Source organism: Pseudophryne corroboree, chromosome 9, assembly GCF_028390025.1.
Source record: "Pseudophryne corroboree isolate aPseCor3 chromosome 9, aPseCor3.hap2, whole genome shotgun sequence".
NCBI classification, from domain to species: domain Eukaryota; kingdom Metazoa; phylum Chordata; class Amphibia; order Anura; family Myobatrachidae; genus Pseudophryne; species Pseudophryne corroboree.
Genome location: NC_086452.1, coordinates 230,189,820 through 230,212,062, shown reverse-complemented (window position 1 = coordinate 230,212,062; position 22,243 = coordinate 230,189,820). Strand labels below are relative to the sequence as shown.

At 45.8% G+C, this 22,243-nt stretch overlaps 1 protein-coding gene across 4 annotated transcripts in view; it reads right to left on the bottom strand.

Moving 5' to 3' along the window:
- LOC134957920 (uncharacterized) overlaps positions 1–22,243 on the bottom strand; it is a 151,155-nt gene that overhangs the window by 53,708 nt on the left and 75,204 nt on the right. For all 4 annotated transcript variants that reach the window (XM_063940161.1, XM_063940163.1, XM_063940162.1 and 1 more), the window contains one exon: positions 2,710–2,970. In XM_063940161.1, coding sequence (XP_063796231.1) covers positions 2,710–2,970 — 261 coding nt within the window. The remainder of the gene's footprint in view (positions 1–2,709; positions 2,971–22,243) is intronic.

The window sequence follows — 22,243 nt, the reverse complement described above, 5'->3', positions numbered from 1 at the left end:
ACGGTGGGTCCCTTTGGATCTACAGCTCCATGTATTCCCTGGTCAGGGCCGAAACTAGGATTTTCATCACCCGGGGCAAGACAGTAATCCCCCCCCCCACTATTGGACGATATTACCCTATGTGCCTCAAATGCCCTATGCATCTCATGCCCCACCAGCATATTCAACTACATGCTCCTCTGTGTGATATAGATTGCACTACATCATAACACTTCATCACTGCACTACATTCCCCTATCCATTGCGCTACATCACTACATCACTATACTACATCCGCTAAACGCTGAACTACATCACTACACTACATGCCCCATATGCACTGCACTACATACCCAATATGCTGCACTACATCACTACACTACATCCCCTTATATGCTACACCACATCAGTGCACTACATGCCCCTATATACTGCAATACATTACTACACTACATACCCTATATGGTACACTACATCACTACACTACATCCCCCTATAAGCTACACCAAATCCCCCCATCTGGGAGCACTGGCGTGCGCAGCACATTTTATTAGGGGGTGCACCGTCGGAGGGGTGTGTCTAGCACCGCCTTTTGGGCGTGTCTAGCACCATCTATTGATGGTCAACGCATATAAAATATCCACCTTTGTACCAATCCTAATAAAGCAGATACATTGTCAGATGTTGTGGTGTGCACCAAACACCCCTGATGGCACTCATGCAATTACAGTGCTCCTCCTCAGCCTGGTCTGGCTCCCCCTCTCTTTCCCCTGCAAGCTGCAGCAGCTTACTTACAAGTCAGTCACTCACTGACACTGACAGTCGCAGACTAGTTACTGCTGCTGCTGGAAAAAACGAGTGACGTGTCGAAGCTGCTGCCGGCCGTCTGCCAGTATTGAATTTGTCTTCCTAAGAGGAACGCTGGCTGCATGCTGCTCCTCATCAGTGGCTGGCGTTGGCATAGCATAGAAGGAGAGAGGTGGGCGTGTGACGGATGGACGTGCGAGCAGCATGACGTAATCACATCACATCACACTGTTTTTGTACATGGAGGTGGAGCTGGGTAGTTGAAAGCCGGTGGCAGTGGCACGCTTGATTAACCCAGGCGTCCGGTCAGTAATGCAGTCCTGCAGGGTGCAGCGCAGAGGGGACAGTAATCAGCCTGCTCGGCAATTGCTGCATCAGGCATGTGAGATCGGGGTGCCAGACATTAGGGGGTGCCTGTGCGCACCAGGCACCCCCCCTGCGCACACCTATGTCTGGGAGGCAAAGCGGAGGTTGATACTGCTAACTGGGAGCACAGTGTGCTTCTATAGCTTGTACAGTGCACTGCACGCTAGTTGCAGCACTGCATGGCAAAGAAAAGAGTTTAAGACAGTAGCTGACATAGGAGAGATCCCAGGTACTGGAGCTCACCTGCACAGCGTCGGAGCCAGCTGCGGTCAGACAGGTGGGTCAGAGACATTGCCCTGGGAGTTGTCTGCTGTCTCACTGGAGCAGCACAGCCCTGCCGGTAACAAAAAAACCGCCCGCTCCTCTAACTCCTTTGCACCCTCTCAAATCCTGCACCCGGGGCGCATGCCCCCTTAGCTCTCCCCTAGTTATGCCCTGGTGGTCTTCCAACCAGGTACTGGCAAGGCCCAAGATGGACGGGATCGGGCACATCCAGTGTGGTATGGCTGTAGGTTTATGTGAAGCCTCTTTAACAGGTATATGTAGGAAAATACTGGTTTATAAGCAAGCTGTTGGGGATGGAGGTATATTCCAACCCAGGTAAGTATCGGGCAGTACTAATACTGCAAAAACAAACCAGGGGCATAAAGGAAACCCCAATATGGAGTGGATACACTGCTGTTCAAAAATACAAAGGTTCCCCGGGTATGAGGTGTGCTGATTTCTATATTCATGTATGTATGAGGTGATTCACCCAAAATATTTGATAAATGCATATGAGGTAATCAATACTACATAAAAATACATGCTTCAAAGCAGGCAAAAAATGAGAAAAGTATAGTGAATAGAAAAGTACATAACTTTACCAGAGTTGAAATTTGTGAGGAAGTCCATATATGGACTGGGATCAGGACGCACGTTTCGCCAGTATGTAGGCTTGCTCACCTCGTGTGTATAAATTGTGTTTTAGCATTGCAAATAATTGATGAACTACTTATAAGCAGAGCCAAAAGCCTATATGCTTTCTGAGCATACCTCACATGTCATCTTTTTCCTTTTTGTAAGTAAAAGCACATTTACATACAATATCACACCCGCGTTGGTTGGTCTCCAACCCATTAACGCGAGTGTGATATTGTGGAGTCCCAATTATTATTATTATTATTATTATTATTATTTCATTTATATTGTGCCAGCATACTTTACGGCATTTAATTGGGGAAAAATCAAGGCGGTATTAACAGACATAAAAAGTTAAGGTTCCTGTCCTTAGCAATGTTAGGGACACCCCTGATGATGTCTCCTGGCCGTGGTAGGTGGGCCCATATTTGTGGACAAAAATTATGCTAAGAACCTCAATTTTACTCCTTGCTAAATTGCAGAGTTTATTATAGTCGTTCTGATTATCAGTGTTCTTGGGGCTTAGATTGTGCACCAGCATTTTCTCTTTTTACTGGATGAGCTATGACCCTTAGATTTGGCAGTGGGAGATTGTTTGTAACTTAATACACACAGCTGAAATACTGTACATTATTCATTAAACTCTATTAATATTACCTGTTGTAACAATTGTTGCTTTTGTTGTTACGCTGTCACAACTGCCATCAGAGGCTGTGACTGTTACATTGTAATCTTGTCCACAGTGTAATCCAGATACTGAACATGAGGTAGATGGTGACGTACAGGAGACTACATCTCCATCTGGTCCATGAAATACTGCAATATATGACAATGCTCCAGCACTAAGTTCCCAGGTACCTATTGCTCCATTTATATCACATTCCGGGGAAGAAGTAAGATGCATTGGGCTGCAAGGGGCTAGAAAATGCACATAATATAAATTAACTTGTGCAAACATCATTTACAGCTATATTATACAGGCTGTTTAATTTGTAAGGATTGCACACTGGATTGCACATAGAATGACTGTAGTGAAAGAATTTGATGAATAAAGGACATACATGAAATAAACATTTCTTGAATACAGTGATCTGATGCTGACTGATTAGGTACATTTCTGATGATTATCTTTACTGTGTGTATATATACACTTTAAGTGTGGATGCATGCTGCCGTGCTTCCGGGTTTTGCGTTCCACGGCGGTGAAGGTGAAACGCAAACAGGAAACATCATCAGAACAGCATAGTGCTCCCAGGGGCAGATTTATTAAGCTTGACAAAGTGATAAAGTGGAAGGTGATAAAGGACCAGCCAATCAGAGTTTAACTGCCATGTCACAGGCTGGGTTTGAAATAAGACAGGAGCTGACTGGCTACTAAAATCCATTTACAATAGGCTTCATAGTACCCGGTGGTGAAGTCCAGCAGAGGGGATAAGGCGCTGACCTGTAACCCCTCCCCCAGCTCCGGGCGCCATCTACTGCTGGTGTTCCCACCCTGGAGCTGCATCTCTCTCTCCCTCACTCCCTGACAGAGATTTTGGCGCCATCTTCACTACTAGCTGGGCTGATCTCCGGGACTGCTGGGCTCTCCTCTGTAAAGCCGCCTGTCTCATCAGCACTGTGCTTTTACAGGCACTTAAGTATTCTACATGTCATTTTAGACCATGTTAGTTAAGAACAAGTGTACTGCTAGCTGAATATTTGGGACAAGTATTCTGTGATATACTTCCAGTATCTACTGTGCATTGTTATATTTATATTCATACATATGCCCTCATTCCGAGTTGATCGCTCGCAAGGCGAATTTAGCAGAGTTGCTCAGGCTAAGCCTACGCCTACTGGGAGTGTATCTTAGCTTCTTAAAATTGCAACCGATGTATTCGCAATATTGCGATTACAAACTACTTAGCAGTTTCAGAGTAGCTTCAGACTTACTCGGCATCTGCGATCAGTTCAGTGCTTGTCGTTCCTGGTTTGACGTCATAAACACACCCAGCGTTCGCCCAGACACTCCCCCGTTTCTCCGGCCACTCCTGCGTTTTTTCCGGAAACGGTAGCGTTTTTATCCACACGCCCCGAAAACGCAGTGTTTCCGCCCAGTAACACCCATTTCCTGTCAATCACACTACGATCGCCGGAGCGATGAAAAAGCCGTGAGTAAAAATACTTTCTCTAACGTCCTAGTGGATGCTGGGGACTCCGTCAGGACCATGGGGAATAGCGGCTCCGCAGGAGACAGGGCACAAAAGCAAGCTTTTAGGATCACATGGTGTGTACTGGCTCCTCCCCCTATGACCCTCCTCCAAGCCTCAGTTAGGTTTTTGTGCCCGTCCGGGCAGGGTGCAATCTAGGTGGCTCTCCTAAAGAGATGCTTAGAAAAAGTTTTTAGGTTTATTATTTTCAGTGAGTCCTGCTGGCAACAGGCTCACTGCATCGAGGGACTTAGGGGAGAGATTTTCAACTCACCTGCGTGCAGGATGGATTGGAGTCTTAGGCTACTGGACATAGCTTCAGAGGGAGTCGGAACACAGGTCACCCTGGGGTTCGTCCCGGAGCCGCGCCGCCGATCCCCCTTACAGATGCTGAAGATCGAGGGTCCGGAAACAGGCGGCAGAAGGCTCTTCAGCCTTCATGAAGGTAGCGCACAGCACTGCAGCTGTGCGCCATTGTTGCTACACACTTCACACTGAACGGTCACGGAGGGTGCAGGGCGCTGCTGGGGGCGCCCTGGGCAGCAATATTTAATACCTTTGATGGCAAAGAATACATCACATATAGCCATTGAGGCTATATGTATGTATTTAACCCAGGCCAGATATCTCAAAACCCGGGAGAAAAGCCCGCCGAAAAGGGGGCGGGGCTTATTCTCCTCAGCACACAGCGCCATTTTCCTGCTCAGCTCCGCTGTGAGGAAGGCTCCCAGGACTCTCCCCTGCACTGCACTACAGAAACAGGGTAACAAAGAGAAGGGGGGCATATTTTGGCGATATTTATATTTATATATTTAAAGCGCATATAACAAAAACAACACCTTTTAGGGTTGTTTATATACATTTTATAGCGCTTTTGGTGTGTGCTGGCAAACTCTCCCTCTGTCTCCCCAAAGGGCTAGTGGGGTCCTGTCTTCGATAAGAGCATTCCCTGTGTGTCTGCTGTGTGTCGGTACGTGTGTGTCGACATGTATGAGGACGATGTTGGTGTGGAGGCGGAGCAATTGCCGGTAATGGTGATGTCACCCCCTAGGGAGTCGACACCGGAATGGATGGCTTTAATTATGGAATTACGTGATAATGTTAGTACATTACAAAAGTCAGTTGACGAAATGAGACGGCCGGAAAACCAGTTAGTACCTGCTCAGGCGTCTCAGACACCGTCAGGGGCTGTAAAACGTCCCTTACCTCAGTCAGTCGACACAGGTACCGACACAGATGAATCTAGTGTCGACGGTGAAGAAACAAACGTATTTTCCAATAGGGCCACACGTTATATGATCACGGCAATGAAGGAGGCTTTGCAGATCTCTGATACTGCAGGTACCTCAAAAAGGGGTATTATGTGGGGGGTGAAAAAACTACCTGTAGCTTTTCCAGAATCAGAGGAATTGAATGACGTGTGTGATGAAGCGTGGGTTAACCCAGATAGAAAACTGCTAATTTCTAAGAAGTTATTGGCATTATACCCTTTCCCACCAGAGGTTAGGGCGCGCTGGGAAACACCCCCTAGGGTGGATAAAGCGCTCACACGTTTATCAAAACAAGTGGCGTTGCCGTCTCCAGATACGGCCGCCCTCAAAGATCCAGCAGATAGGAGGCTGGAAACTACCCTGAAGAGTATATACACGCATACTGGTGTTATACTCCGACCAGCAATAGCCTCAGCCTGGATGTGCAGTGCTGGGGTAGTGTGGTTGGATTCCCTGACTGAAAATATTGATACCCTGGATAGGGACAGTATTTTATTGACTCTAGAGCAATTAAAGGATGCGTTTCTTTATATGCGAGATGCTCAGAGGGATGTTTGCACTCTGGCATCGAGAGTAAGTGCGATGTCCATATCTGCCAGAAGAAGTTTATGGACGCGACAGTGGTCAGGTGATGCGGATTCCAAAAGGCATATGGAAGTATTGCCATATAAAGGAGAGGAATTATTTGGGGTTGGTCTATCGGATCTGGTGGCCACGGCAACTGCCGGCAAATCCACTTTTTTACCTCAGACCCCCTCCCAACAGAAAAAGACACCGTCTTTTCAGCCGCAGTCCTTTCGCTCCTATAAAAACAAGCGGGCAAAAGGACAGTCTTATCTGCCACGAGGCAGAGGAAAGGGTAAGAGAGGGCAGCAAGCAGCCCCTGCCCAGGACCAGAAGCCCGCCCCGGGTTCTACAAAGCCATCAGCATGACGCTGGGGCTTTACAAGCGGACTCAGGAGCGGTGGGGGGTCGACTAAAGATTTTCAGCAATCAGTGGGCTCGCTCACAGGTGGACCCGTGGATCCTGCAGATAGTATCTCAGGGTTACATGTTGGAATTCGAAAGATCTCCCCCTCGCCGTTTCCTAAAGTCTGCTTTACCAACGTCTCCCTCAGAAAGGGCGACGGTATTGGAAGCCATTCACAAGCTGTATTCTCAGCAGGTGATAGTCAAGGTACCCCTCCTACAACAGGGAAAGGGGTATTATTCCACACTATTTGTGGTACCGAAGCCGGACGGTTCGGTAAGACCTATTCTAAATCTGAAATCCTTGAACCTGTACATACAGAAATTCAAGTTCAAGATGGAGTCACTAAGAGCAGTGATAGCGAATCTGGAAGAAGGGGACTTCATGGTGTCCCTGGACATAAAAGATGCTTATCTGCATGTCCCAATTTACCCCTCACACCAAGGGTATCTCAGGTTCGTGATACAAGACTGTCATTATCAGTTTCAAACGCTGCCGTTTGGGTTGTCCACGGCACCTCGGGTCTTTACCAAGGTAATGACCGAAATGATGGTTCTTCTACGAAGAAAAGGCGTATTAATTATCCCTTACTTGGACGATCTCCTGATAAGGGCAAAGTCCAGAGAACAGCTGAAAGTCGGTGTAGCACTAACCCAAGTAGTGCTTCAACAACACGGGTGGATTCTGAATCTTCCAAAATCTCAATTGTCCCCGACAACACGTCTGCTGTTCCTGGGAATGATTCTGGACACGGTTCAGAAAAAGGTGTTTCTCCCGGAGGAGAAAGCAAGGGAGTTATCCGAACTTGTCAGGAACCTCCTAAAACCAGGAAATGTGTCAGTACATCAATGCACAAGAGTCCTGGGAAAGATGGTGGCTTCTTACGAAGCAATTCCATTCGGCAGATTCCATGCACGAATATTTCAGTGGGATCTGCTGGACAAATGGTCCGGATCGCATCTGCACATGCATCAGCGGATAACACTGTCACCAAGGACAAGGTTGTCTCTCCTGTGGTGGTTGCAGAGTGCCCATCTGTTAGAGGGCCGCAGGTTCAGCATACAGGACTGGGTCCTGGTGACTACGGATGCCAGCCTACGGGGCTGGGGAGCAGTCACACAGGGAAGAAACTTCCAGGGTGTATGGTCAAACCTGGAGACGTCTCTTCACATAAATATACTAGAGCTAAGAGCAATCTACAATGCTCTAAGCTTGGCGAAACCGCTGCTTCAGGGTCAGCCGGTGTTGATCCAGTCGGACAACATCACGGCAGTCGCCCACGTAAACAGACAAGGCGGCACGAGAAGCAGAAGAGCAATGACAGAAGCTGCAAGGATTCTTCGCTGGGCGGAAAATCATGTCATAGCACTGTCAGCAGTGTTCATCCCGGGAGTGGACAACTGGGAAGCAGACTTCCTCAGCAGACACGACCTTCACCCGGGAGAGTGGGGACTTCATCCGGAAGTTTTCCACATGATTGTGAACCATTGGGAAAAACCAAAGGTGGACATGATGGCGTCTCGCCTCAACAAAAAACTGGACAGATATTGCGCCAGGTCAAGAGACCCTCAGGCAATAGCTGTGGACGCTCTGGTAACACCGTGGGTGTACCAGTCAGTGTATGTGTTTCCTCCTCTGCCTCTCATACCAAAGGTACTGAGAATTATACTGTCAATGCTAAATTCCTTTGTCGTATAACAACCCTTTATGAAGCTAAGAACACTGTACGCTGTTTACTTAAGAAGTACCGTAATGGTACGCTAGTTGCGTAACGATCGCTCAGCCGTAGGCGAGACGCTCAAGCGTCACGTTCGCTCACGGCCCAGCGATCACAGGACACGTTATTGGTTATGTCTAGAGTAATGATTCGCTATGGCGTAGCGGACGCTCGAGACCACGAGGAGATCACCAGCGGCGCAGACGCTCACAACGCTATACCTTAATGTTTAAACCTTATACCAAAGAAATACAAAGAATACCTTAATGTGAGTACAGGGTGTAAGTGCAACCTTGTGTAACCTGACTAACTACAAAGCTGCTTGAGCGTCACCGACGCTCAAGTGAACACTTAACACTATAGGAAATACACAGATACTGGTTTAGGTTCCAAGGCCTATTAACTGTATTATATCTAATATACTTGTAAAAGGGGATAACAGTACAAATGATACACTACAATATAACAGAGACTTCCTAACCACAGAACTAAACAATAAATACAAAAAGACAATACTACACTGACCTAAATGCAATACAATACAATACTATCTAATACAATACAATACTAGCCTAGTCTAGGGGAGATATGAGAGAACAGAACAGAGAGAGAGAGAGAGAGAGAGAGAGAGAGAGATGAGATGAGAGAAATTGGCTCACAGAAAGACAATGATAACGGAGAGAAACTTACGCACAAAGGGTATGATCGCCTGCGCCTCGATATCCAGCTCCCGGCTATCAGCAGATAACCGTTGATGAGAGAGTGAGAGCTGGATGTGGTCGGCCTGCCTATTTATGCCCCACACACAATGCAATCTCCTGGTCCTACAATCCCATTGTCCATTGGCCGAAGGAATTCGGCCCTGCATCATAACAAAAGGTCATAGGGTGATTCATACAGGTGGGCTGTGACGATTTCCAACAGCTCAGGTGGGTGGGAAACTGGGTTTCCCGCCGCATACCTGAGTATGTGTAAATAATAGAAATGGACATAAACTTCTTATGTCCATAACTATTCGCACGAGCGATTAATACGCTCCAAACCAACACCGGAATATTGCTAATTAAATACTCTTCCGATGGGTACCAAACACTGCTGTATGATTCCTGTTAGACCCTTCGTACGATATAAAGAGGGATTCCTCAGCTCTGGGACATTGTATTTTAACCAAACTTTCAGAATCTATCAAAGGGACCATGATCTATAAACTACATTAATTGTGAACATTTGTAACGAATGAGTCGCACGCTACGACTACATAAACTCTACCGTAAATACGCATACCGCGCCTGCGAGTGCACGTTATTGCGGGTATGCGCATCCACGGGAGAGCGCACGCACGCGCAGCGCGGACCAGTGTGCGGTGCAAATATGGCAACGTGCATTGAGACATTTTTCTGACTTTGACAGTCCACCCTTTGGCAGTCAATAATAACTGCCACAAAACATTTAAGGAGAAAAATGTAAGTCAGGGGTTAATTGATTTCCATGGTTGGGTAGGGGAGGAGAGAGGAGAAGGTGTGAAGAGGGTATGACCTAGTGAGATAGCAGAAGCATGTGTGTATGAATCCATGTTTGGGGGGTCATGTATCATCGTGCCGTACGTGTTGTAAATCAAGCTTCGAGGTATTGCGAAGTATACATTTGAATTCCTTCTTATCCTGTGGTACAGGTCTGTGGATGGGCTGTCAAACTTTACCGAGCTCATTTCGGCTGTGGTTGTAACAAAATGGGGATGCACATTTTAGTTGATGATACATGAATGGGGGAGGTATGTGGTTGCTGATATCTGTGCCTGTATTCCCTATCGTCTATGTGTGTCGTTACCTGAGGGTTGTAGAGATGAAGATAAAGAACACTTACGAAAAATGCAATGATATTCTATGTCAGGGAAATGTACATCTGTTGTTGAAGTTGTGTTCGGTATCTGTTGAGAGTCGTCTTCTTTGCGCTGTTTTGCTCCTTAGGCATGAGCAACAAGCTTTGTCAGTGCCATCAGATTTACAAAAATGTTGGGCTAGCGTGAGTTTAAAAATACTAGGGAAACTGGGGATCCATGGCAAAGTTCATCAAGTGTCCATATTTAAAGTTGTCAAATCTTCTTCTTTGGTCAATCCGTTGTCTGTATACATCTCGTCTCGTCAGCTTCCTCGTCCAAGGGGGTCTTTGTATCTTGGAGAAAAGCAGAAAAACGGGTGAAAGAAACGGACCGTATAATCGCATTTTCATCACATCCTGGTTTCTATCATTGGGTCATAAATCAAATCCAGGTTAATTACGGTTTCCTCACTCCTCAAGCTCATCACTTTTGTACTTTGTTTGCACCTCATTAAAGCCTGCCCGCATCTAAATATCAATCCAATCGATATAACGACACCCAAGATACATAGTAGAAACTTTCCAACATCCATTATGACTCCTTGAGCCCACTCTCCCAAACCGGAGAACCAATTTCGCGGGTTCAACCATGACACCCAACCAGTCAGCTCATTACCTACAGCAGCAAGGGTGAGATTGTGTTTTCGACGAAATTCCCACTTCAATTGGAGAATATCGTCCATCTTTTGGTCTATGACCTCTACCGGATCCTCGGTGCTATTTGTGATATACGTGCAACACTTTATGCCGTACTGTGTTGCCAATGTAACACAATATCCGCCTGTTACTGCTGTAAGATAATTAAGAACCATCCTATGCTGAACTAGTTCTGTTTTGTAAGCTTGAAGTTCTCTTCCAGTGTATCTAAACGTGTCATCATACATTTCAGTGATATTATCTAACAAATTGGCGAGTGCGGAAATGTATCTATAATTCATCACTCCCCGAGCGGTACGAGTGAAATCTAACGCTACCAGAACCTGAATCCCGGTGGATTCATGGATAAGATCAGAGGCCGGATGCTCTAACCTTTCTGACAGTTGTCTTTTAACTCGGTGCTCGTAATGAGTGTGAGTATAAGGAGCTTGGGCACCACGGTGTATGTCCTTCATTTTGTCATGTGTAACAGTCATCACTTCAGGCAATACTTTTCCAATATAACACAATCCTTCAGAGTTTGGGGCAAGCCACTTGTACGCCTTTCTCCCGCATATGAAATATGCATCATCGGGGAGAACATATGGGACGGAGAAGGACATGACCATGTTACAAACCTTCCAGGTGAAATCTCCTGACCCTAATTCTTCCATCTGCTTAATGCACGTATCGGTTTGTACGATATGTGCACAGTATCCTGGTGATACCTCTCCAACTCTAGTAATCCTATTTCCTAAGGTATATCGATACCGGAAAGATTTTCCTCTACTGGCTATGTGGCGTACGAGCTCTGTATCTGTAGGCATTCTATCTGCTCTGTGTGAAAAGGTCATGGTAAGGTTGCTCCATGACACTTCCCAATTTCCCGGTTTTCTGGGATTGGAGATGTTAAAACATAAGAGGGACCTATCCACATGGTATTGGTGGAGCTTCAAACTAGGAGGGCTGGAGATGTTAAACCTCCGGTCCACCGGTCTCCCACCACTTAGCTCAAGTACCTCCCCTAACGTTAAAGGATATGGTACTAGCCCTGATTTGCTGTGACCCTGAGGTACTTGAGAGCATACCCAACAATCTGTTTGGTTTAACACGTTACCCACTAAGGAGTGATAGTCACTCAATGGATGCCGGTCTATATGGATATTAAAACTAGATTGGCATTTCTTTATGCATCCATCTTCAACCAGATTATCACAGAGCCTACAGATACAATTTTCTTCAGCTAACAATCCATCACAATTTCTTCTATCGGATCGTTTTCTGATACTCGCCTTTGCTTGTTGGTTTGGTTGATCTTGGAAAACTACGCCTCCATCATCATAATCGGAACCCATTCCAGAACCTCTCTCGACCTCTATGGTACTCTCGCCGGAACAGACTGCTCTGGTCAACATCATGGTTAACATCAAAATCCGGATCACAGTCTCTTGGGGCAAGTCCATCTTTGAGGAGGAAATAGAGAAGAATGAGAAGGGGGAAAAAGAAATTTTAAGGGAGAGGGGCTGGGAAGTGGAGAAAAACAATAAAAGGGAGAGGGGAGTCGACAGCTGCTTTCGATCTTCAAGGCTCAGGTGCCGCCTCAGTCCTCCTGGAACAGACACTCCAGTGATACAACCTCTACCGTCTGTTCCTTATCACGGGACTTCTCTGGATCGGCAACCTTTTTGCAGTGGGATGAATGGACCCAAGTCTCTCTCTCAGCAACCTTCAATGCTGTGGTGCTAGTCAATAAGACCTGGTATGGTCCTTCCCATCTATCAATAAGACAACCTGAGCGTAGAAAATTTTGTATCATTACATAATTCCCAGGTTCAATGTCATGACAATTACTACCTGGTAAATCAGGAATCACCAACTTCAGATTATCATTTTGACTCCTCAACTGCTTACTCATGTTAATCAAGTATTTTACAGTTACTTCATTGTTACATTTCAAATCATCCTGAGGGTTAATCATGACATGCGGTTGTCGACCAAACAAGATTTCAAAAGGAGACAGATTAAGAGGGGACCTGGGAGTGGTTCTGATGCTATACAAAACAATGGGTAAAGCTTCTGGCCACGTCAATCCTGTCTCTGCCATTACTTTACTCAATTTATTTTTAATAGTGCTGTTCACTCTTTCGACCTTCGCACTCGCCTGTGGACGGTACGGAGTGTGCAGCTTGCTATCAATACCCATCAACTTACACATTCCTTGAAAGACATCACCTGTAAAATGGGTACCCCTATCACTTTCAATGATTCTAGGGATACCATATCTACATACAAATTCCTGCACAATTTTCTTAGCTGTAAACATAGCGGTATTTGTAGCTGCTGGAAAAGCTTCGACCCAATTCGAGAAAACATCTATACAGACAAGTACATATTTCAAATTTCTACATGGGGGTAATTGAATGAAGTCAATTTGTATTACCTGGAAAGGGCCGCCGGCAGGTGGGATATGGGATGGTTCTGTAGGTATTGCTTTTCCAATATTCTTTCTCAGACAGGTAAGGCATGACATTGCTCTTTTACCCGCATGAGAGGAGAATCCTGGGGCGCACCAGTATGCTCTTACCAATTTGCACATCCCCTCCTTGCCTAGATGAGTCAGCCCGTGAGCTGCTTCAGCCAGACATGGAAGGTATGCCCTGGGGGCCACTGGTTTACCATGTCCATCCGTCCAGAGCCCTGAGGACTCCTGGCCATATCCCTTTGCCTTCCAGACTGCTCTTTCCTGTGTGGAACACAAATTCTGCATCTCACACAACTTCTGTGTGTTGATGGTATTAAATACCATCAACTGTGTGGTGTCTGTCCGTGTGGGGGTAGCAGCTGCAAGCTTTGCGGCTTCGTCTGCTCGGCTGTTACCAAGGGATACTGGGTCTTGGCTATATGTATGTGCTTTACATTTGATAACAGCCACTCTGTCGGGTTCCTGTATCGCTGTTAGAAGCCTTTTTATGTGAGCTGCATGCGCTATCGGTGTACCAGCTGCCGTCATGAAATTTCTGAGCCGCCATAGCGCTCCGAAATCATGGACTACCCCGAATGCGTATCTGGAATCGGTGTAGATATTGGCTGACTTACCCTTAGCCAATTCACATGCTCTGGTTAGGGCGACCAGTTCAGCAACCTGGGCTGAGTGAGGTGGGCCTAGCGGTTCCGCTTCTATGGTGTCTTGGTCATCTACGACTGCGTATCCAGTACACAAGTCTCCCGAGTCTGACTGTCTGTGACAACTACCGTCCGTGTAGAACGTGAGTTCTGCATCTTCCAGTGGATTGTCACTGATGTCAGGCCTTGCGGTAAAATTTTGGGTCAAATATTCCATACAATCATGTGTATCTTCCTTTGCATTAAATCCTCCTTCCCCATCACTCTCACCTTCCACCCTTTGTGTCTGACCAGGCACACCTGGGAGAAATGTTGCAGGATTTAATGCGCTGCATCTCCTTATGGTAATGTTTACTGGGGCCATTAATGCCAATTCCCATCTTGTAAACCTTGCAGATGAGACGTGTCTGGTTTGGGCAGAATTCAATAAGGCAGATACCGCATGCGGTGTATGGATTGTGAGGTTGTGGCCTAGCACGACATCTTCGCTTTTCGTCACTAGCAATGCTATCGCCGCAACGCTACGCAAGCATGTGGGGAGGGATCGCGCTACCGTGTCTAGCTGGGCGCTGTAGTATGCGACTGGCCTGCTGGCGTCACCGTGTTTTTGTGTTAGTACACCTGCTGCGCACCCAGCACTTTCTGTTCCGTATAGTTCAAAGGGTTTCCCATAGTCTGGCATACCTAGTGCTGGTGCCTGCGTTAGGCACTGTTTGAGTCTCTCAAATGCTGTTTCAGATTCGTCTGTATGCGAAATCCGATCAGGTTTGTTTGAAGAGACCATTTCCTGCAAAGGTAGCGCCAATATGGAAAACCCTGGGATCCAATTACGGCAATACCCACACATTCCTAAAAACGTCCTGATCTGTTGCTGGGTTTGTGGCAGTGTCATGTCTCTAATGGCTTGGATTCTATCAGCGGTCAGGTGTCTCAGTCCTTGTGTTAGACAGTGTCCCAAATATTTTACCTTAGCTTGGCATAATTGCAACTTGTCTTTGGAAACCTTGTGACCTGTGTCTGAAAGATGAAACAGGAGCTGTTTCGTATCCTTCAGAGATGCTTCCAGTGAATCTGAACACAGTAATAAATCGTCCACATACTGTATCAATACTGATCCACTGTCTGGTTGGAAAGACTGTAAACAATCATGCAAAGCCTGAGAAAATATACTTGGACTATCTATGAAACCTTGGGGTAACCGAGTCCACGTGTATTGGACTCCTCTGTATGTGAATGCAAACAAATATTGGCTGTCAGGGTGCAGAGGTACCGAAAAGAAAGCGGAGCAGAGGTCAATAACAGTGAAAAATTTGGCAGTGGGAGGAATTTGCATTAGGATGACAGCTGGATTAGGCACTACGGGGAACTGACTCTCAACTATTTTGTTAATCCCCCTTAGATCCTGCACTAGCCTGTAACCCCTCCCCCCACTCTTTTTAACAGGGAAGATGGGACTATTTGCTGTGCTGGACGTTCTTACTAGAATGCCCTGTTGTAGCAAGCGCTCTATTACGGGAAAAACTCCTAACTCCACCTCTGGCTTCAGAGGATACTGTGGGATTTTTGGAGCTATCCTACCATCTTTTACTTGCACAACTACTGGAGCTACGTTTGCCATTAATCCAGTGTCCTGTCCATCTTTTGTCCAAAGTGACTCTGGTATCTGAGATATCATCTCTTCTACTTGGGATGGATTCCTATTTGTCATAATGGAATGTGACATTAATTTTGATGGGGAGTCTAGCATGTCTCGTACTTCCTGAGCGTGATTCTCAGGAATGTCCAAGAATACACCTTCAGGAGTACAATAAATGACGCAACCCATTTTACATAGTAAGTCTCTTCCCAGGAGATTGGTTGGTGCCGATGCAGCCAGCAAAAAGGAATGCTTGGTATGCAAAGGCCCTATTGTAATCTCGGCTGGTTTGCTAACAGGGTAGTGCTGGACTACTCCTGTTACTCCCATGGCTGGAATTGTCCTACCAGTGGTTCTCATGCCCACTGACGAATTTATCACTGACTTGGCCGCCCCTGTGTCTACAAGAAAGTTTAAAGTTTTACCAGCTACATTGATTGCAATTTCTGGTTCGCTTCCAAGACTAGCAATCAACTTAACTGGCTGCAGATTACAGGTATGGCCACACCCCTATTGGGTATGCTGACCTCCCTGAATCCCGCTGGCAGCAACTACTTGTGAGGGAGTTAGCTGGGAACTACCAGAGGCATGCCAATCTCTGTTCGGGGGATATCTTTTTGTTTCCCCTGTATGTGGCTCAAAACTCCGCCTCTGTGGACCCTGCTCCCAATGTCGTGTGTTGTGTTGTTGTCTAGGGGGTTGAAAAGATCTTTGTACATTCTTTGTTCTACATTCTCGTGCAAAGTGTCCCGGTCTGTTACAAGAAAAACATGTTATTACACTTGCCTTACCCACAGGATGCGGTGGTACATACGCAGGCTGCCTTGTGGTCAGCGCCTGTATACTTACGGACATCAACTTATCACTTTGCGATTCCCTGTGCCTAGTGATGTTTCTGTCGTGATCAATAGCAGCCTCTCTCAATGTGGACACTGACAGACCTCGCCAACATGGCTGCGTGGTCTGTACCCTAGCTTTTAATGTTTCTTTCAAACCATCCATCAGTACAGATACTGCTACTTCTCGATGGTTTGGGTTGGTCTTAATGTCTTCTATACCAGTGTACTTTGCCATTTCTAATAGTGCCCGGTGAAAATATTCTGTTGCCGTTTCGGACTCCTTTTGCTTAATGGAAAATATTTTATTCCATTTAACAACGGCTGGGAAATACTCTTTTAGCTGTAAATTTATCCTTTTTACATTATCCTTGTTGTACACGTCTGTAAGCGGTACATCTTTATCCAATGCACAATCAGCTAAAAACTGAGTTGCGTCAACATTGGAAGGTAAACAAGCTCTTAGCAGTATCTGCCAATCCTTGTTGTTGGGTTCTACAGTGTTACCTAGATCCCTGATGTATTTTTGGCTAGCAACTAAATCCTTCCTGGGGTCAGGAAATTCGGACACTATTGTTCTTAATTCCATTCTGGAAAATGGAGTGTACATGGCAATGTTCCTTATGGGAGTGGCTCCAGACACATCTGTTTTTCCATTGGGAACTGCTATTACCCTTACAGGAGCAATTCTAACAGCCTCTTCCTGTGTAGATTCTACAGCTTGTTGTGGTACAATTGTTTCAGTGTAGTGCATGGTGCCGTACTTACCCGTTGACACGACCTCACCTATCCCTCCGCTAGGGGCTTTCACTAATCTCGTGGGTGTCGCTGTGCCTACTGTGGTCTCTGCTATGGTGGCTGCAAGAGAGAGAGCTGAAATTGTTGCTGAATCGTCTTCTTGATCATACTCCTGAGGAAGGTTCAAAACAGGGTACATCTTGCACGGGTTAATACTTGCATGAGTTATTTGGTTAACATCATTAACATTTACAGGGTTACTAAGAGTTTGTGTTTTACAACCCAGTGCGTTTCTCTCCGCAATCAACTTCTCTCCTGCAATGTATGGTGGAGGAGGAGCTGTGGCAATCAACTTCCTGACTGCCCCAGATCCTGCCGCCAGAGCCAAACCTCTCTGTATCTCACCTTCCTGGTGCCATAACTGTAAACAATCATGATGTTGAATTCGTCTCTTTGTTGATTTTACGAGACATATCCTCCTCCTTAAATTTTGTAACACTTCTGGACTGAAGCTACCTATTCTTGGGAATTTGTCCCTGTCTTGTACAGTCATTCTCTCCCATTCATCACATAAAGATTCGGTGTGAATTCCATATTTTTCACACATTACATATCGTGCCGACCCAACTGGTCGGTTCACAGAATCAACCTGAACCAGGGTTGATCGCCCCCTACCTGAGCAACTGGCCCCCATAGTCTGCAGGTGTTGCTTAGTCCTCCTTGGATCTCTGTATCAAGGTTTTCAGCAAGCCTTTACAGACAACCAAATTACTCCACAGTAGGCCGGCGGTGGCGGTTTACCGAGTACCCCACTCACTCGCCCACCTCGACCAATACGACCTGATCACACCGATATGGTGCTGGCGTACTCGATACAGGGCCCCTATGGAACCTTCAGTTTACTGGAACATATGAGGGTTACCCGCAGGACACTTACTCTTTCCAGTAAAGTTGGGGTTGTTAGATAGTTCCTGAGTGACCAGCGAACTTCCCTTCCAAAAATAAAAAATTACACAAATCACGTCAGAATGTACAGATAGCGTTTGTGACCACTCTACTCTAATGGTATTAGGTCAGATTACTAACTACTGCACACAATTACGTGTGGTCCAATCGTTCAGTACACAAGCACTACTTGTCATGTACTGAAAGATCAATGGAATCGATGTTTCCGGCCGCGATTCCTTCAGCAAGAGCTTATGGCCTATATGGGTTCTGCACCAACACCCCAGGCGTTGTGCCACTGGACTTTTATAGCGGACCTTTTACCTTACGACCTCCTGGTCTTGTTACCTTATGACCTCCTGGTCTTGTTACCTTATGGTCCGCTATACTCTAATGCTCAAATATTATTTAACCAGGGATGCCTCCCTAGCCACCGTATATGTCACTTACACGTATGTCCCTTGACGAGTACCCGGCTTTCCTTTTGGTTCCACCTTAAAGTTATATAAACTTTTGTATACAAAACACACTCACTCAACACAAGCACACTTTTGTTTCTATATCTATTTCTGCGCAGAAATTGTCTTTAGGCCAAAAGTGTTACCAATTAGGAGCAGGATCTGTTAAACTAAATTTCAGATTTTCCAAAAATAGATTTGCGTTATTTACCGCTTCGCGTTATCTACCGCTGTGCGTTAATTATCGCCTTTGCGTTACTTCACTTTATCACAACTTGAGCTACGTGGGCGTAACCGGACGCTACGTTGCGTAATGTACACTGCGTGCGTCTGCCTTTTGGATTGCGTACGCTAGTCTTTGTTAGCGACACGTGTACGCAATGCAAAGGATCCACCGTAACACAATATATACTTTTATCAATGTAAATGATCCCTGATCATCTACCGCAATCCACACTGACTGCCTTGTATCTCAGACAAACCGTGTGTTTGTTCTATACTTTAACTATCACCTCTACTATGAAATAACAGCAAATCTCTTTTTAGCACTTTCTATCAACTATAAAATTTGGCAAACAGGAATAGTGATATACGAAAATGAAACAGAAAATGCAGATATATGCGTACGTACGCAAGACAAAAGAAAAATAAAACAGTTTTAAAAGACACAAGCGTTTTGTTCTTACTTCCGGTTCCCGGATTCCTTCAGCACTCTTTATCTAAGCGAAGCAGACGCTTATCCCGTCAGCACTGTGAGACAACCTCCCACCCTTTGCTGGAGGGATAGTGTCTGCTGATCTACCTAGTGCAGATATGAGAAGGATAGGACGAGTCCCCAATTGTCAATGCTAAATTCCTTTGTCGTATAACAACCCTTTATGAAGCTAAGAACACTGTACGCTGTTTACTTAAGAAGTACCGTAATGGTACGCTAGTTGCGTAACGATCGCTCAGCCGTAGGCGAGACGCTCAAGCGTCACGTTCGCTCACGGCCCAGCGATCACAGGACACGTTATTGGTTATGTCTAGAGTAATGATTCGCTATGGCGTAGCGGACGCTCGAGACCACGAGGAGATCACCAGCGGCGCAGACGCTCACAACGCTATACCTTAATGTTTAAACCTTATACCAAAGAAATACAAAGAATACCTTAATGTGAGTACAGGGTGTAAGTGCAACCTTGTGTAACCTGACTAACTACAAAGCTGCTTGAGCGTCACCGACGCTCAAGTGAACACTTAACACTATAGGAAATACACAGATACTGGTTTAGGTTCCAAGGCCTATTAACTGTATTATATCTAATATACTTGTAAAAGGGGATAACAGTACAAATGATACACTACAATATAACAGAGACTTCCTAACCACAGAACTAAACAATAAATACAAAAAGACAATACTACACTGACCTAAATGCAATACAATACAATACTATCTAATACAATACAATACTAGCCTAGTCTAGGGGAGATATGAGAGAACAGAACAGAGAGAGAGAGAGAGAGAGAGAGAGAGATGAGATGAGAGAAATTGGCTCACAGAAAGACAATGATAACGGAGAGAAACTTACGCACAAAGGGTATGATCGCCTGCGCCTCGATATCCAGCTCCCGGCTATCAGCAGATAACCGTTGATGAGAGAGTGAGAGCTGGATGTGGTCGGCCTGCCTATTTATGCCCCACACACAATGCAATCTCCTGGTCCTACAATCCCATTGTCCATTGGCCGAAGGAATTCGGCCCTGCATCATAACAAAAGGTCATAGGGTGATTCATACAGGTGGGCTGTGACGATTTCCAACAGCTCAGGTGGGTGGGAAACTGGGTTTCCCGCCGCATACCTGAGTATGTGTAAATAATAGAAATGGACATAAACTTCTTATGTCCATAACTATTCGCACGAGCGATTAATACGCTCCAAACCAACACCGGAATATTGCTAATTAAATACTCTTCCGATGGGTACCAAACACTGCTGTATGATTCCTGTTAGACCCTTCGTACGATATAAAGAGGGATTCCTCAGCTCTGGGACATTGTATTTTAACCAAACTTTCAGAATCTATCAAAGGGACCATGATCTATAAACTACATGAATTGTGAACATTTGTAACGAATGAGTCGCACGCTACGACTACATAAACTCTACCGTAAATACGCATACCGCGCCTGCGAGTGCACGTTATTGCGGGTATGCGCATCCACGGGAGAGCGCACGCACGCGCAGCGCGGACCAGTGTGCGGTGCAAATATGGCAACGTGCATTGAGACATTTTTCTGACTTTGACAATACGGAAAAGGGGAGTAAGAACAATACTAGTGGCTCCGGATTGGCCAAGAAGAACTTGGTATCCGGAACTTCAAGAGATGCTCACGGAAGATCCGTGGCCTCTACCTCTAAGAAGGGATCTGCTTCAGCAGGGACCTTGTATGTTCCAAGACTTACCGCGACTGCGTTTGACGGCATGGCGGTTGAACGCCGGATTCTAAAAGAAAAGGGCATTCCAGAGGAAGTTATTCCTACCTTGATTAAAGCTAGGAAGGAAGTGACCGCACAACATTATCACCGCATTTGGAGAAAATATGTTGCGTGGTGTGAGGCCAAGAAGGCCCCAACGGAAGAATTTCAATTGGGTCGATTCCTACATTTCCTGCAGGCAGGATTGTCTATGGGCCTCAAATTGGGGTCTATTAAAGTTCAAATTTCGGCCTTATCAATCTTCTTCCAGAAAGAATTGGCTTCAGTGCCTGAAGTACAAACTTTTGTCAAGGGTGTACTACATATACAACCCCCAATTGTGCCTCCAGTGGCACCGTGGGATCTAAACGTAGTTTTGGAATTTCTCAAATCTCATTGGTTTGAGCCTCTCAAATCGGTAGATTTGAAGTATCTTACATGGAAAGTAACCATGCTATTGGCCCTGGCTTCAGCCAGGAGAGTTTCAGAGTTGGCGGCTTTATCGTACAAAAGCCCATATCTGATTTTCCATTCGGACAGGGCAGAACTGCGGACACGTCCTCATTTTCTCCCTAAGGTGGTTTCGGCTTTTCACTTGAACCAGCCTATTGTGGTGCCTGCGGCTACTAGCGACTTGGAGGACTCCAAGTTACTGGACGTTGTCAGAGCATTGAAAATATATATTTCAAGGACAGCTGGAGTCAGAAAATCTGACTCGTTGTTTATCTTGTATGCACCCAACAAGATGGGTGCTCCTGCGTCTAAGCAGACGATTGCTCGTTGGATCTGTAGCACAATTCAACTTGCACATTCTGTGGCAGGCCTGCCACAGCCTAAAACTGTAAAAGCCCACTCCACAAGGAAGGTGGGCTCATCTTGGGCGGCTGCCCGAGGGGTCTCGGCATTACAACTTTGCCGAGCAGCTACGTGGTCAGGGGAGAACACGTTTGTAAAATTTTACAAATTTGATACTCTGGCTAAAGAGGACTTGGAGTTCTCTCATTCGGTGCTGCAGAGTCATCCGCACTCTCCCGCCCGTTTGGGAGCTTTGGTATAATCCCCATGGTCCTGACGGAGTCCCCAGCATCCACTAGGACGTTAGAGAAAATAAGAATTTACTTACCGATAATTCTATTTCTCGTAGTCCGTAGTGGATGCTGGGCGCCCATCCCAAGTGCGGATTGTCTGCATTACTTGTACATAGTTATTGTTACAAAAATCGGGTTATTATTGTTGTGAGCCATCTTTTTTAAGAGGCTACTTCTTTGTTATCATACTGTTAACTGGGTTCAGATCACAAGTTGTACGGTGTGATTGGTGTGGCTGGTA